Here is an 18,225-nt window from a genome sequence, read left to right as displayed (position 1 = left end):
ATCACATGAAGCAGGAAGTTTCGTTTTAACTTTTTATAAACAACTTTCAAAAGTCTCCTGATGCTTGGAACTTGTTTATTAAAGCTTTATTGATGTCCAAAATTACAAATACACAGATCCTGGACTTTTCAACGAATGACAGTCGGTGTAAATTGATAATATGTGTTACTATTAATGATAACCAATAATAGTCCTTTGACTTTGTAACAATGAGCTCTGCTAAATATGATGAATCAGCTGAAAGACCGTTGTTTGGAGAGCCACAACCTAGGGTATAACATAAGTCTGTATTAATTGCAATAGGCAAATCAGTTTCAATATTATAGAGATCTGATGTACATCCAGTCATGCACAGGGGTTTGTTACAATATGCCAGGTTTAACTTTTATTACTATACATTGATTACAAAAAAAACCCAAAAATTTCATGGTTCATATGTAAAGTAAAACCTGCAAATTTTAACAAACCCCTGTGATCCACTCTGATCTTGACCCAAACTTGCACAAGACAGGCATAGTCCGCAATTACTCTGATGTCCAACGGCTGTTTTGCCAGACAAGCTGGGGCCGTGGGACGTCAGAGCTCTTCCAATATCAAAAAGTGGATATTTGCCCACCCAAAATAGATGCGCTGATTCGTCGCTTCTGGTGCCGACTGACGGCCTTGGAATTATATGAATTGGGCATCAATCTGTTCATTTTTCATTTATCTCTTCATTTATGTAAGTTTCACCTACCTGCCAACCTTTATTTCTCATAATTAGACAGTTTTCACAGAAACCATTGATTTCGGCATTTGCCTTTCATTTATCTTTTTTCCCTGATAAGTTATAAATATGATAACTGTTTATATTTAGAATAGTGTTGAATAAGCATCTATACATTTGTTATCAGTGATTTTCAAGTGAGAGGTTTAAAATCATGAACATGAAGCACTGAATTTAAAGTAATAATACATACCGTTTATTGTGAAGTTTCATGACAATAATCAGTCTGACATAACTTTGATGTTTTTAATGATGAATCATTTAAAGAACTTAACATAGAAATTATTACAACTAGAATTACTGATAAATTGTCATTTCTATTTCAGGATCGTATGCTGAACCTAATTGTTGGTGTTTTCACTTCAATTGCAGTAGTTGTAAGTATATTGAACTTCAACTGAATTTGATATGAATAAATCAAAGAAATAAAGCCCAAGAATTTTTATTAGATTCGAAGCATGGGAAAACAACTAAATCAAAATATATTTAAATTTTCAAACAACACATGAACAACATGTTTGTTTAAAAGGTTAATCAAGTTAGAACAGAAGGTTACACATCCTGGAAAATTGACTGTCGATGGTTTCCAATTATCTTATTACATTTCAACTAACCAAGCTTGGATTTATCAATAAAATTCATGGTAGATTTCTCACTACATTAAAGACCCATTGGTCTGTTGTCTGCTCTATGGTTGGGTTGTTGTCGCTTTGACACATGCCCCATTTCCTTTCTCAATTTTAGATATCATCTTCCAACTGATAACTGACCAAGTGTAAAAATAATGGGAACTTTGTAATTTACTTCAGGGCACAACAATAATATTCCAACAAAGCCTCGCCTACTGGGTATAATTACCGGTAAGCAAGAGTGTTGATTTTTTTAAATCAGACTTAGGGTTCATCAATATTATCTAGTAAAAGATCAAACTCAACATGTTCAATGCTTTAAAAAAAATACTCAGTCATTATACCATAAAGTTGATATATTATAATCTTTTTAGCTTGGATATATATGCTGGAAACTGTGCATAACTTCTGGAATTGGAGAAATATAGATTCCTACACTGCAACAAGTGTATAACAATATTTCTCTATTCAAGACAGTTAAATTTTATTACTTAAATTTTACTGTCGAGAGTGGAGAAATATTGTAATACACAAATTAATATAGTGTCGAATATGTTTCTTTAATTATTTTTGTCCTTCTTTTTTAAAGATTTTCAGAAACTTGTGTTCTTTATTTGCGACATCATCAGGCATTGCCGCCTTTTTTCATGGTGTCACAATAGAAAAATTCAGAAAAAAACACATTATTTAGACGTCATAATCAAATTTCGACTAATCATTTGCAGAGAAAAGATTTTTCACTAGTGGAGAAATATTTTTCTTACACCAGTCAGGAAATGTGAAAATAGCACAAAAATTAGAGAAAGAACAACACTGTTCAATTTAAAAACATAAATTTCTGATATGTCATAATAATGACTCATTCCAGAGTTATTGGACTTTGACTGTCAGAATATTTTTTTTTTTTTTTTTAAATTCCATGTACTTGCTCTAGTATGCTTGAATCAAAGCTTATCCTCACATACAATTTTCTATAGAGCCATTTTGTAAGCTTCAATAATTAAATGCGTGCAATGTTATATATCCTATTTTAGATTTGCAACCATTTCAAAATACACTATAAGGTTGTATCATGGTCATGATCTCTTTGTTTATTCAAATTGTACAGTAACTTACACATATAAACCTCAAAACCCGCCATCACCTTTTCACAATGATGAAGAATGAATATAAAGATGGTTAATAAGTGTGATGGGTTGGCTAATTCTTGATAAAACAAGGCTCATAATGTTTTCTCGTCAGAAAATAGGAAAAATATCTTTATGATTTGAACCTGCGTAGACCCCAACCTTGTCTTTACTAAGCGTGTACTGCCTTTTTATCTAAAGTCCAAAATTTAGTTTAGAAAAAAGCAGTTCTTCATAAATCCAAGTTTACTTAAATTGTAGATTAACATTATTCAAATTAGCTAGCTATGTACTATAAAGTTCATTGTTTCAATGATTTTGAAAATATTGCTTAGTTTTACATTTAAGAATTATTATACCAAAATGTACTTATATTGGAATTCTATTTCAGGTAACCTTAATAAGTGCCTTTATATTCCCTCCAGGAAAAATTAATGGAGTCAATGTATTTTTTGCCTGTATTATTGTGCTTATTTGTGGATCACATTTGATATTGGTAGGTAAACAGTTAATTTATAGGTACATATATATATATATAGTTTCCTTAACAAATAATTTTGATTGCAGCTATACATATTAATCTTTTTTTATATGATAACTATTTTCAGAAGGATTTTTATATATGTTTCCTTTATGAGGGGGAGGACAGAGGGGTACCCTTTTCCCACCCCTCTTCTCCTTTCTTCTACCCCTCTTCTCCTTATTTTTTTTTTAATTTACTGGAAATTGCCCCTGTCCTCCCCTCCTTTATGAAATCATAAAAGATAAAAAAAAATCCATGGGTAAGGAATGGTGGAAGTAATGCCACAAAAATTCAAAATTGATCTAATAAGCAGTGTGTTCAGTTTCAATAATTTGGTTCAAGTATGAGAACGGAAACCTAAAATTTAGCAATATTGATATGACCCCAAACTTTTTTGGGGTTTGTATAATGCTATGATGACTGTCGTCCAAAGACACATTTGGTTCACAGACAATAACTTTAGTTTAAGCAAATGGATCTCTCTATGACAATTTTCAAGAAGGTTCAATACTGGAAATGGAACGTTGGGATTAATTTTGGGGCTTATAGTCCCAACCATTCAGGAATTTGGGACCCAAAAGGGGTCCAAAAGAAGCAATTTCAGGATAATTAGGGACAAAAAAGGGCCACATACAAAATTTATTTTAAGTTAAGATTTGAAAACTAGAGGCTCTAAAGAGCCTGTGTCGCTCATCTAGGTATATGTGAATTAAACAAAGGACGAAGAATGGTTAAAAATTGACTATAAAGGGCCATAACTCCTAAAGGGGTCAACTGACCATTTTGGTCATGTTGACTTATTTGTAAATCTTACTTTGCTGAACATTATTGCTGTTTACAGTTTATCTCCATCTATAATAATATTCAAGATAATAACCAAAATCAGTAAAATTTCCTTAAAATTACCAATTTAGGGGCAGCAACCCAACAATGGGTTGTCTGATTCATCTGGAAATTTCAGGGCAGATAGATCTTGACCTGATAAACAATTTTACTCCATGTCAGATTTGCTCTAAATGCTTTGATTTTTGATTTATAAGCCAAAAACTGCATTTTACCCCTATGTTCTATTTTTAGCCATAGCGGCCATCTTGGATGGTTGACCGGGTAAAAAAACACAAACTTTAAACTACATACATCAATGATGATTGTGGCCAAGTTTGGTTTAATTTGGCCAAGTAGTTTTAGAGAAGAAGATTTTTGTAAAAGATGATGGATATTTACGAAAAATGGTTAAAAATTGACTATAAGGGGCAATTACTCCTAAAGGGGTTAACTGATTATTTTGGTCATGTTGCCTTATTTGTAAATCTTACTTTGCTGAACATTATTGCTGTTTACAGTTTATCTCCATCTATAATAATATTCAAGATAATAACCAAAACAGTAAAATTTCCTTAAAATTACCAATTTAGGGGCAGTAACCCAACAATGGGTTGTCTGATTCATCTAAAAATTTTAGGACAGATAGATCTTGACCTGATAAACAATTTTACCCCATGTCAGATTTGCTCTAAATGGTTTGGTTTTTGAGTTATAACCCAAAAACTGCATTTTACCCCTATGTTCTATTTTTAGCCATGGTGGCCATCTTGGATGGTTGGCCGGGTAAAAAAACACAAACTTTAAACTAGATACATCAATGATGATTGTGGCCAAATTTGGTTTAATTTGGCCAAGTAGTTTCAGAGGAGAAGATTTTTGTAAAAGTTAACGGACGGACGCCAAGTGATGAGAAAAGCTCACTTGGCCCTTCGGGCCCGGTGAGCTAAAAATGTGAAGCTTTCAAATTGATTTTGTGACATAGGTTTAATTTGTTTTGAATGTTGTTAGCCAATTAAAACTTTTTGATGTACATATATTTTAATTGAATATAACTCAGAATGCTTTCAATTCTGAAATGATGATATTATTTGTTATTACATGTTTAAAGTCCTTTCTAAAGGAGTAGGTTCAGTAAGACCTCTTTTTGGCCCCAAAATATAGCAGTTTTACAAAATTGTTAAAATTTAAACTTTTTCTTTGTTATTGGATAGTAGAATGGTTCTGCTATATAAACATGGGTTGTTTTTGACAATACAATGCACATATATTGGGTACTAGCACCATGAAGTCGTGATAAATTACTGAAATCTTCACAATTCCAGCATTTTAGTTAAATTTTAGACGGTTTCCGGGTAAAACGAAAGTGGCCGGATTCGTGTTCATCCAAAATATTAAAATGGAAGTTGTATTTGATGATAATACATAACATATGTAAAGATTGAGGATGAACACGGATGCGGCCACTTTCGTTTTTGACAAATACCATCTGAAAAGTGACATTTTTTCGCATATTTGGTAGATTTTTCATATTTGAGCTTGAATCAGATCGTTTTTAAAGACTAAATAAGTTAAAATCTTGCACATAAATGAATAACAATAATAATAATTGAATCATATGAAATAGACACTTAAGTGTTTAAAAAGTGGTCAAAATCTTTTGTCAGATGAAACTTAAATTTGAGGCCAAAATCGGTCCTTACCGGACCTACTCCTTTATAAATTTATGTGCAATTAATGTCTTTTATATCTTCATTCACAGATATACTGGTATAGACAGGGTGATTTGGAGCCAAAATTCAGGAAAATGATAATTTATAACGCAATTACAATAGTTTTTCTTTGTTTATGTGGAAATTTGTACATACATGACTTGGGAAACAATAAATAGAGTCTCAGAATGCCATAAACTAATATTTAATATTTACATGCATGCTGGTGAATAATTTATGGTTGTATTATATGTTACAATGTATTTATGTATATTTTCATTACACATGTATGCTTTCTATACCGGTATGCAATCCATGAAATGGATAAATTGTTCATTTATTTTAAAATAAAATATATTGCTTTTTTTATAATTTAGCTGGTTTATTTATTGGTTAAAAGTGTTTGGGTGAATAAAAAAGTCCAGGAATTTTAAATTCATTGAAGAATGCCAACAAACACCCAAACGTCAAGTTTTTGTTGCCAAAACATTTTGGAGCTAAGTACTGTAAATCAACTAATTTTCATGAGTAATTTATTTTCGCTAGCAGAAAAATAACGCGAATATAATTTGTCGTGAATATATCAAACTATGATCTTTCCTTATTAAACTGCATCAAGTAAATCAGAAAATCGCAAAATGAAATAGCTGTGAATCGGCTTTGCAAGGGTTAAAAGCGAAATAAAGTATCCTTGAAAATAAGTTGGTTTTCTGTATTTGAAACATGATGGGGGAAAATTGCTGTGGTAGGATTGCCAATGCTATAACTTTCCACCTAGGACCAAATTGTGTAGAAGTTGGCAATTATAGGTCACCTTACAGCCTTTAACAATGACCAAAACCCTTACCCATACAGCATAGCAAAATATGAACGGCACTGACATGACAAATTTAAAACAACATCCTGATTTATGTACAATACATGATAAAACAAATATGATATACATCAACAAATGAAAACCACTGAATTACAGGCTCCTGACTTGGGAGAGACATGTATATAACATTGCAGGTGTATTCCAATTAAAGACATCTTTTAAAGGGGGGGGCTATGGTTTTTTTTGGAAAAAAAAGTTTGCTTCCAGGTTTTGGTAAACAAAATTATTTGTTTTTGACCCTGAGAAAAAAAATTTGTTTGTTTCACCCTCAGCTGCCACTATATGTAATGCTAAAATTGAAAGAAAAAAAATGTTTTTAGTTTGTCGCTAAAAAAATAGATTGTTCTTCGCCACAGGCGAAAATAAAAGTTTGCACAGAAAAAAACCCCATAGCCTCCCCATAAATTAAATGGTTGCTGCCTTATTGATTTGGGGATGTACGGCTGGCAGCAATCAAATGTTGTCCGTGCATTAACTCATGAACCGTTCAACCAAAGCTTTTAAAATTTTAATATGTTGTTACTGACAACTAAATGAAGGTCAAGTTCAATAATGGCGATTTTGACTTTAACTGTTCCGGAGTTATGGTTCTTGAAAGATTGAAAAATGGAGTTTCCAGTCGTGTCAGTGCATTAACTCATGAACCGTTAAACCAAAGCTTTTAAAATTTTAATATGTTGTTACTGACAACTAAATAAAGGTCAAGTTCAATAATGGCGATTTTGACTTTTACTGTTCAGGAGTTATGGTTCTTGAAAGATTGAAAAATGGAGTTTCCAGTCGTGTCAGTGCATTAACTCATGAACCGTTAAACCAAAGCTTTTAAATTTTAATATGTTGTTACTGACAACTAAATGAAGGTCAAGTTTAATAATGACGATTTTGACTTTTATCGTTCAGGAGTTATGGTTCTTGAAAGATTGAACAATTGAGTTTCCAGTCCTGTTTGTGCATTTATGCATGAACTGTTCTACCAAAGCTTCCCAAATTTTATTATGATGTTACCGATGACAAAATGGAGGTCAAGTTTAATAAGGACTATTTTGACTTTTATCGTTCAGGAGTTATGGTTCTTGAAAGATTGAAAAATTGAGTTTCCAGTCCTGTCTGTGCATTTATGCATGAACTGTTCTACCAAAGCTTCCCAAATTTTATTATGATGTTACCGATGACAAAATGGAGGTCAAGTTCAATAATGACGATTTTGACTTTTACCATTCAGGAGTTATGGTTCTCGAAAGATTGAAAAATGGAATTTCCAGTCGTGTCCGTGCATTTACGCATGAACCGTTCAACCAAAGCTTTTAAAATTTTAATATGTTGTTACTGACAACTAAATGAAGGTCAAGTTCAATAATGGCGATTTTGACTTTAACTGTTCCGGAGTTATGGTTCTTGAAAGATTGAAAAATGGAGTTTCCAGTCGTGTCAGTGCATTAACTCATGAACCGTTAAACCAAAGCTTTTAAAATTTTAATATGTTGTTACTGACAACTAAATAAAGGTCAAGTTCAATAATGGCGATTTTGACTTTTACTGTTCAGGAGTTATGGTTCTTGAAAGATTGAAAAATGGAGTTTCCAGTCGTGTCAGTGCATTAACTCATGAACCGTTAAACCAAAGCTTTTAAATTTTAATATGTTGTTACTGACAACTAAATGAAGGTCAAGTTTAATAATGACGATTTTGACTTTTATCGTTCAGGAGTTATGGTTCTTGAAAGATTGAACAATTGAGTTTCCAGTCCTGTTTGTGCATTTATGCATGAACTGTTCTACCAAAGCTTCCCAAATTTTATTATGATGTTACCGATGACAAAATGGAGGTCAAGTTTAATAAGGACTATTTTGACTTTTATCGTTCAGGAGTTATGGTTCTTGAAAGATTGAAAAATTGAGTTTCCAGTCCTGTCTGTGCATTTATGCATGAACTGTTCTACCAAAGCTTCCCAAATTTTATTATGATGTTACCGATGACAAAATGGAGGTCAAGTTCAATAATGACGATTTTGACTTTTACCATTCAGGAGTTATGGTTCTCGAAAGATTGAAAAATGGAATTTCCAGTCGTGTCCGTGCATTTACGCATGAACTGTTCTACCAAAGCCTCCTAAATTTTAATATATTGTTACTGATGACAAAATGGAGATCAAGTTCAATTATGACGATTTTTACTTTTATCGTTCAGGAGTTATGGTTCTTGAAAGATTGAAAAATGGTATTTCCAGTCGTGTCCGTGCATTTTCTCATGAACCATTCAACCCAAGGTTTTGAAATTTTAATATGCTGTTTCTGATGACAAAATAGAGGTCAATAATGATGATTTTCACTTTCACCATTCATCAATAATGGTTCTAATGTGATATTGCAATGACACAAATAAATGTTAATAAATCCGGTTGCTGTCGTTGTGACAGCCTCTTGTTTATGACTATTTTGGGATCCATGAGTTTTTCTTGAATTTGCGACATAAAAAGCTGGACATAGGGATAGTGATCTGTTGGCAGCATTTGGTTACTTCATAAAAGCTTTACATTTTAGAAGGTGGAAGACCTGAATGCTTCATACTGTGTTTATAGTTGGCTTTTGATACTGTCTTGTCATATTTGCATTGTCCTGGACCTCATTTTCATTGTACAATGACTATTTGAGAAAAAAAGGTTAGGTTTAAGTAATGTTAATTTCTTTCTTATTATGATTAACACGATAACTATATTCATATATATATATATGGTCGGGTTGTCATCTCTTTGACACATTCCCCATTTTATCAGTATGTGCCTACTTGCAAGGTCCTTATGCCAATCAGTAGTTTTCTTTTGACCTCTACCTCATTTTCATGGTGGTCAAAGTTCAGTTTTTGTGTTTCACTCTTTTTTTTGTGTAATAAGATATGCAATAGGTCAACTATATTTTGGTGTATAAAATGATTGTAAGATGTACATAATTATATTTCCAGTTTGGTTTATCTAATTTTGACCTCTTTACTGAGACCATGTTGAGTTATGTGATACTTGTTGTAAAGGTTTATATTTATGACTATCAACATAAAATCGATGATCAGTTAGGACTGAGACATTTCAGCAAGGCCACTTTTTGTTTTCACAATGACACATCCTGTCAAAACCTTTGAGCTGGACCTTTTATTGACCAATTATTATCAGAAACAAGAGGGTATAAGCATTTTTCAGATGTGTCTAGGCAATACATAAACATTGGATGCCTCCAATCTGTATTGCAATCAGATCAATTGATGTTTAATGAAGCTTTTACCCTCTTAGCTACTAGTATATCATGGCAGCCAGTTTATATTGGTAAACCAGGAAGTTTTGAGAAAACCACTAACCTTAAGCAGGTAACAAATAATTCTTGTCAAATAAGATTGAAGCATCTGCACAAGCAAGGTTACGAACTCACAACCTCAGTGTTGACAGGCTAGTAATACTGTAGCTGAACTACTTAATCCTCCTGGTCATCTGAAGGCCTCTTTAAAGTAATCCTGAAGAAAAGCTGTCATTATCTAATACCATACGCTGACCTCATTATGTGTGGGTTTTTTTTTCTTCTTTTTTTTACAGTTGAACAAGAATATAAGTCCATATGACACCATTCCCCTTTGCAGCGTATGATTGATTGATTGAATGTTGGTGTTTTAAAGTCTCTTTTAAGTACAACATTTGGGTTATTTTGTGGCCGCCAGTTTTTATTGGTAGAGGAAACTGGAGTGCCCAGAGAAAATCAGACCTTCGATAGGAAAACTGACGATCCTAGTCAATTAAGATTGTGGTAGATTGCACCTGCATGAGTGGGATTCGAACTCAGTGTTGACTGTCTAATTATTACAGTAATAGAACTACTTTAGACACTTTGCCACTGAGGCACTGTTGCAGTGTATGACATTCTCATATTCTGTGAACTGTGAAATATGAGTTAAAACTGTTATTTTCAATTTAAAAGTTCAAATAAAATGAACATGTGCAATAATTTAAAAGTGGATGTTACCTCAAATTATGTCTTAAGCAGAACTGAGAAAGAGTTCAATTATTATACAAGATTTGACATAGCACTCTAGGAAATAGTATATGTTTAAAGTCACAAAATAATTTTTATTTCAACAAATTGACAAACATAAAAATTACAAATAAATGTTTTCTATCACAATCAATACATGCATTATATTAACTATGGTAAAGTTCTCAACTTTTAATTCAATTCTACATCAAACAAACATGTGAAGAAAAAGGGAAACAACAAAAACGTAAATTGCACATTAAATACAAATTTGTGATAATATAGTAGTAGAAGTAGTCAACATTGTACTCTAATAAGGTACTATTCCATCAAATGCCAATTCTATCAACAAATAAATTAGGAAAGAAACATTTAACATAAACAAAAGTGAACAATATACGACGAAATTTTTTTCAAAATTTGCGGTCGTATAAAAATATATAAAGCTGCTCCTAAATTATGGAATTCATTCCATTCTTAAATGCAGATACAGACATTCTACACATCTAATTTGAAATTCAGCACTTATACACTTTGAGGCATGATTTTTATAGAGCCAATATGCTAAGAAAAATACATCAATATAAATACGTTAAATTGACAAATAACAGAAATTTGTAACAAAAACTTAAGAATTCGGATAGAACATTTTATAATTCCTAACACTATCAAACACATTTTCATACAATTAACCTTTTTAAATCTTCTTTTTTATGCCATTTTTATAACAGTTGAAATATCTTTGACATATAGCTACATAAATCTTTATTAATTATCATCATAACTTTTCCTTATCCAATTCACAATATATGCCCCAAACTACCAAGATCTATATTATGCTTTTGTGGTTTCTTTTTTTCTATAGACATTCTCAACAGAAAGGTTCTGGGCAATGCTAGGTTTAATACATATATTTCCACTAGTTCTAGGCAGTATTAGAATGTTCTAAGTCTGAATCATGGTGATGTGTCTTGTCAATCTCAGCATCAGATGAAGATCCAATTAGATCACCCCCACCTGATGGCAGCATGGGATCTGTAATAAATATATTTGTCAATCATACTATGCTACATAATAGATCACCCCCACCTGATGGCAATATGGGATCTGTAATAAATATGTTTGCCAATCATACTATGCTAGATAATAGATCACCCCCACCTGATGGCAGCATGGGATCTGTAATAAATATATTTGTCAAACATACTAAATAATAGACTACTTATGAGTTTGTTCTTCACTGGAAAAACTCTTCAATTATGTGCGACTTTATGACGTCATTTACCAAATAAAGGGGATCACCTATATCCCTGCACTATTAGTGTTCATCAAGTGTCATTGTGAAGGATAAACTAGAAATATTGTTAATTCTGTAGGTACTTAATTATAATTCCCTAATGAAAGTTGTGCTGATTGTCAATTATGAGAATTCAATTTGCTGAATAATTCGTGCAATATAACATCATAGTTTTCCAAATACTTGCTCAACATGGGAAAGGAAGTGACGATGCCCCTAAACGCACAAAAGATGTTCACTGAAACCAAAGTTTTTTGACAGAAATGTACAGAACTCGAAAGTTGTGTATTCAATTTGAACTATTTAATGACATTCTTAATGTTCTTTTATACCCAGTCCAACTGATATTTATGCTGATCATACACAGGCAAAATAAAGTGGGAGGTGAGCTATTACTAAAAATACCATTGCTATATTGGGTTAACAGGAAGCTGATGAGCAATGGATGTGATAAAAGTCATACAGTATAGTTTTCTAACATAAAGCTTCAATAATTTCAAATTTCAGAAAGCCTTGATTTTTATTTTATGAGAAAAAAGTATCATTAGTAATAAATCTGTATTGCTGCACACAAATAAAGGATACATAGATTAATAATGTTATGTATGTAAATCATGTGAGCATCAACATGTCATTGTTCTGTAGATGGCTTTGCATGTGAATTTACCTGAAATGGTTGTACAAAGTTTTGTATTTAATTTACCAGAGTGTAAACATGACATTATTCTGAATAAAACGGTTGGTTGTAATGTACCAGAGAGTGTACACATGACATTAGTATATACAAAGTGTTTGTTTAAAATTTACCTGAAAGTGATCATATGACATTATTCTGTACAAAGTTTTGTATGTAGATTTACCTGAAAGTTTACACAGGAAATTATTATGTACAAAGTTTTATATTTTCCTGAGTGTACACATAACACTATTCTGTATAAAGAATTGTGTTAACCTGAGAGTGTATACATGACACTATTCTGTACATAGAACTGTTTTTACCTGAGAGTGTACACATGACATTAATCTGTACAAATTATTGTATTTATATTTACATGAGAGTTTAAGACATTATTCTGTACTCAGTTTTGCATTTACCTCAGAGAGTGTACACATAATATGATTCTGATCAAATTATTGTATGTAAATTTACCTGAGAGTGTACACATGACATTATTCTGTACAAAGTTTTGTATTTACCTGAGAGTGTACACATGACATTATTCTGTACAAAGTTTGTTGAGGTGTCGTTTAAATCCCCATCAGCTGTAGATGAAGACTGACTCATGTCTGTTACTTCTGGAATTGACTGTGGGAAATAAGAAAAAAACATTTTATAAATCAACACATCGATTGCAATTAGGATGTTCAGTACAAAAGTAGTTGTTTTTGCAAGGTAAAGATGATTCTCCATTGTTGATAACCATACAATGTCAATGTTTGATGTGCTTGGGTTGTTTGGTAACTTTTTTGTTCCAATCAATACCATTTCTATTAATCTGGTCAATACATTTATTCATAATTGTTCCACAGAACCCTTTCTGTTGCTTGCTATTGGTATTTGTTAATTAAATAAAACAATGCATAATTCTACCCTTCAATCAACAAGGATGCTACTGTTAAATTTAAATTTAAGTGCTTGTGAGCAATGAAGGGTAAATATTGCTCATTTTACAATGTTAATTTGAAATTATACAATGAATTTTATTTAGCAATACAACACATTTAGGCAAATTATATAACCTATAATTATTAAACTCCACATATGATGGATACTTGTAATTTTGTCTATTGGCAAACAACATCTCCTTATTTCTATTAGAAAGGTAAAGAGGTCTTATAACCACCATGTGGCATTACAAACCAGTTGTTTAGTATATAGCATGATATAGTTTATTGGTCAAATTATTTTTATCTAGAAACTGAAATATTGATATCCTAATGAACATGATGAGTGGATACCCAAAACCTAAAAACTAACCTGATGGCATTCATCATATGCCATAAGTGTATAAGTGTGACTATGTTGCATCTAAGCTAAAAATAATAATTCTATAATTCTCTTCTGTTTTGCAACTTTCTAGAATTTAAATACTGAAAATTTATGTTCATAAACTTACTGGAGATTCAAAATCTGTTGAAGGCTGAAGCTCTAAAAAATATAAAATATTTTTACTGTAAACACTGTGAACACATTTATGTAGAATTTTTCCATTTTTATGGTGGAATTAACACTGTTTATCTTCATACAGCGGATATAGGTACTAACCAAGTGGGCATGAGCGATTTTGATCTTACACGGTAACAAAAAAAATTGTTTTGTTCACATAATATCAATGTGTACTTCAATCTAAACATAATTGCTATTTTAAGCAATGATTTGATCGTAGGTTAATGATAAGAGATGTCTCATTATTTTCCCAAAACAGGAGGGATAACTAAAACATAGTAAAAGCATTTGCTTTTACTTGTCAAATACAATGGCCCTCATCTCATCCGATATAATTCTATATTCAATGCAACTCTTTTTTTGATAGAAGGTAAATGTGTGAGTGTAATAAGTATAGCAGTTTCAATAATTGGCATTAAAATCTTTCATACATTTGTTATTTTTCAATATTTTATCCCTAAAGAAGCATTGTGTACGGTGTTTAGCTGACAACATAAATCCTTATGTACGGTGCATAGTTAAGTTGTTATACACCATACACATAAACTTTATTTTCACACTGGTTTATTACCCAACAAGTTTCAAGGAATGAGTGGTCACAGGTAGGTTTATGATTTGTAACTATTACTTGTGCCCTGTATTTGGTTTCTTTCAGATAAAACATGTAAATGTCTCAACAGCTGTATCAAAATTGAAAGTTGATGTGGACATGCACAACTATTTGCGCATGTACAAGTTAATTGTTCTCATTAGAATATTAAAGTTGTTTTATGAATAGGAAAAATCGATGCAAAAATTATTTGGGAGCAGGAATTTCAAATGCTGAGAAATGTACATTGAATATTGATAAAGCAAAACAAAGATGTTTGTTACCGTGTAAGGTCAAAATCGATCATGCCCCCTTGGTTAGTACATATATCGGGTGTACTGATGATACACCCGGATGTAAAATGGAGTCAAGGGAGATAATTTAACCTCATGAACTACTGAGAGCATGTACATCTTATTAGAAATGCATATAAACATTTAAGTAAGAAAGATAACTCAACTTCATAAAGTACTGACAATGTGAATATCTCTATAGAAAATAATTCTGAAGTCAAATTGAGAAAGCTTACTTTACCTAACAAGTGCCTGACTTGAATATATCGGAAGAAAATAATATTTGAAGTGGAACAAAAGAAGTTAACCTCATAAACTTCAGACATTAAGAACATTACTATAGAAAGAAAATTGGGATAGAACTATTGGAAATAATTTACAATTATGAGCTTATCATAGTATGCCTATTTCCGATGAAAGTAAGGTAATTTTCCAACAAATGTGATAACCCATCATAAGTCTTTGAATCCTGGTCTGACTCTGTAGAAAATATAAGTTAACAGGAGATAACTCTTTACTCATTAGACATGGAAAACAGTATACCTTGATTCAGAAATAAACCATTTTTAATACTAGATTTGGTGTTTTGAACAAACATGTTGAATTCTGGGTACTGAGTATAGTTTACAGGGGGAGCCACATACAATCATGAGCTATTAAAAACTTGTTCATCCCCCCCAAAAAAATGATTTAGTACAAATTATCTACCCTATCCATATTTCAATTTCATTTTGGACAGATACACCTTTTGTCAATTGCTAATTTGAATCAGACGACAGAGACAATGTACTCATATATAAAATCAATAGTGATAACTTACCTCCATTACTAACTGAAAGAGAGTCTTGTTCTTTTGGGAATGAGATGGTTGTGGAATCAAGGGAGGTAATCAATAGTGACAACTTACCTCCATTACTAACTGAAAGAGAGTCTTGTTCTATTGGGAATGAGATGGTTGTGGAATCAAGGGAGGTAATCAATAGTGACTACTTACCTCCATTACTAACTGAAACTGAGTCCTGTTCTATTGGGAATGAGATGGTTGTGGAATCAAGGGAGGTAATCAATAGTGACAACTTACCTCCATTACTAACTGAAAGAGAGTCTTGTTCTATTGGGAATGAGAAGGTTGTGGAATCAAGGGAGGTAATCAATAGTGACTACTTACCTCCATTACTAACTGAAACTGAGTCGTGTTCTATTGGGAATGAGATGGTTGTGGAATCAAGGGAGGTAATCAATAGTGACAACTTAACTCCATTACTTACTGAAACTGAGTCTTGTTCTATTGGGAATGAGATGGTTGTGGAATCAAGGGAGGTAATCAATAGTGACTACTTACCTCCATTACTTACTGAAACTGAGTCATGTTCTATTGGGAATGAGATGGTTGTGGAATCAAGGGAGGTAATCAATAGTGACTACTTACCTCCATTACTTACTGAAACTGAGTCGTGTTCTATTGGGAATGAGATGGTTGTGGAATCAAGGGAGGTAATCAATAGTGACTACTTACCTCCATTACTAACTGAAACTGAGTCGTGTTCTATTGGTAATGAGATGGTTGTGGAATCAAGGGAGGTAATCAATAGTGACAACTTACCTCCATTACTAACTGAAAGAGAGTCTTGTTCTATTGGGAATGAGATGGTTGTGGAATCAAGGGAGGTAATCAATAGTGACTACTTACCTCCATTACTAACTGAAACTGAGTCCTGTTCTATTGGGAATGAGATGGTTGTGGAATCAAGGGAGGTAATCAATAGTGACAACTTACCTCCATTACTAACTGAAAGAGAGTCTTGTTCTATTGGGAATGAGATGGTTGTGGAATCAAGGGAGGTAATCAATAGTGACTACTTACCTCCATTACTAACTGAAAGAGAGTCTTGTTCTATTGGGAATGAGATGGTTGGGAAATCAAGGGAGGTAATCAAGTGACTACTTACCTCCATTCTTACTGAAAGAGAGTCTTGTTCTATTGGGAATGAGATGGTTGTGGAATCAAGGGAGGTAATCAATAGTGACTACTTACCTCCATTCTTACTGAAAGAGAGTCTTGTTCTATTGGGAATGAGATGGTTGTGGAATCAAGGGAGGTAATCAATAGTGACTACTTACCTCTATTACTAACTGAAAGAGAGTCTTGTTCTATTGGGAATGAGATGGTTGTCGAATCAAGGGAGGTAATCAATAGTGATAACTTACCTTCATTACTAACAGAAACTGAGTCTTGTTCTATTGGTAATGAGACGGTTGTGGAATCAAGGGAGGTAATCAATAGTGATAACTTACCTTCATTACTAACAGAAACTTAGTCGTGTTCTATTGGGAATGAGATGGTTGTGGAATCAAGGGAGGTAATCAATAGTGACAACTTGCCTTCATTACTTACAGAAACTGAGTCTTGTTCTATTGGTAATGAGACGGTTGTGGAATCAAGGGAGGTAATCAATAGTGACAACTTACCCCCATTACTAACTGAAAGAGAGTCTTGTTCTATTGGTATGTGGAATCAAGGGAGGTAATCAATAGTGACAACTTACCTCCATTACTAACTGAAAGAGAGTCTTGTTCTATTGGGAATGAGATGGTTGGGAAATCAAGGGAGGTAATCAAGTGACTACTTACCTCCATTCTTACTGAAAGAGAGTCTTGTTCTATTGGGAATGAGATGGTTGTGGAATCAAGGGAGGTAATCAATAGTGACTACTTACCTCCATTCTTACTGAAAGAGAGTCTTGTTCTATTGGGAATGAGATGGTTGTGGAATCAAGGGAGGTAATCAATAGTGACTACTTACCTCTATTACTAACTGAAAGAGAGTCTTGTTCTATTGGGAATGAGATGGTTGTCGAATCAAGGGAGGTAATCAATAGTGATAACTTACCTTCATTACTAACAGAAACTGAGTCTTGTTCTATTGGTAATGAGACGGTTGTGGAATCAAGGGAGGTAATCAATAGTGATAACTTACCTTCATTACTAACAGAAACTTAGTCGTGTTCTATTGGGAATGAGATGGTTGTGGAATCAAGGGAGGTAATCAATAGTGACAACTTGCCTTCATTACTAACTGAAACTGAGTCCTGTTCTATAGGGAATGAGATGGTTGTGGAATCAAGGGAGGTAATCAATAGTGACAACTTACCTCCATTACTAACTGAAAGAGAGTCTTGTTCTATTGGGAATGAGATGGTTGTGGAATCAAGGGAGGTAATCAATAGTGACTACTTACCTCCATTACTAACTGAAAGAGAGTCTTGTTCTATTGGGAATGAGATGGTTGGGAAATCAAGGGAGGTAATCAAGTGACTACTTACCTCCATTCTTACTGAAAGAGAGTCTTGTTCTATTGGGAATGAGATGGTTGTGGAATCAAGGGAGGTAATCAATAGTGACTACTTACCTCC

General features: G+C 32.9%; 2 protein-coding genes across 7 annotated transcripts in view; one reads left to right on the top strand and one right to left on the bottom strand.

The window, feature by feature from the left end:
- The first annotated feature begins 4 nt into the window (after positions 1 to 4).
- LOC134727421 (transmembrane protein 243-like) lies at positions 5 to 5,947 on the top strand. Its single transcript, XM_063591806.1, has 4 exons — positions 5 to 272; positions 1,093 to 1,143; positions 2,914 to 3,018; positions 5,630 to 5,947. Exons 1-4 carry the CDS (start codon positions 210 to 212, stop codon positions 5,756 to 5,758), a joined length of 348 nt encoding a protein of 115 aa, XP_063447876.1. The 5' UTR covers positions 5 to 209; the 3' UTR covers positions 5,759 to 5,947.
- A 4,957-nt stretch (positions 5,948 to 10,904) lies between these two features.
- The window catches only part of LOC134727370 (cyclin-D-binding Myb-like transcription factor 1), a 31,702-nt gene continuing 24,381 nt past the window's right edge, over positions 10,905 to 18,225 (bottom strand). For 5 of the 6 annotated variants that reach the window (XM_063591757.1, XM_063591771.1, XM_063591764.1 and 2 more), the window contains exons 16-18: positions 13,881 to 13,912; positions 12,961 to 13,069; positions 10,905 to 11,501 (exon numbers count right to left, since the gene is read on the bottom strand). In XM_063591757.1, the coding sequence (XP_063447827.1) occupies positions 11,392 to 11,501; positions 12,961 to 13,069; positions 13,881 to 13,912 (251 nt within the window). In that variant the 3' untranslated portion in view covers positions 10,905 to 11,391. Of the gene's footprint in view, positions 11,502 to 11,580; positions 11,646 to 12,960; positions 13,070 to 13,880; positions 13,913 to 18,225 lie in introns of those variants that run through there. The other variant, XM_063591786.1, reaches the window with a different exon arrangement.

Source organism: Mytilus trossulus, chromosome 1 (genome assembly GCF_036588685.1).
Source record: "Mytilus trossulus isolate FHL-02 chromosome 1, PNRI_Mtr1.1.1.hap1, whole genome shotgun sequence".
In the NCBI taxonomy this organism is placed as follows: Eukaryota; Metazoa; Mollusca; class Bivalvia; order Mytilida; family Mytilidae; genus Mytilus; species Mytilus trossulus.
Note: the sequence above shows the minus strand (reverse complement) of the source record. Positions and strands in the feature narration are given on the sequence as shown.

Excerpts from the sequence above, each read along its gene's own strand:
- LOC134727421 (XM_063591806.1), top strand. The coding sequence starts at position 210 with ATGAGCTCTGCTAAATATGATGAATCAGCTGAAAGACCGTTGTTTGGA. Across the intron at positions 1,144-2,913 it reads TCACTTCAATTGCAGTAGTT|GTAACCTTAATAAGTGCCTT; the intron begins GTAAGTATATTG and ends ATTCTATTTCAG. Across the intron at positions 3,019-5,629 it reads GTGGATCACATTTGATATTG|ATATACTGGTATAGACAGGG; the intron begins GTAGGTAAACAG and ends CTTCATTCACAG.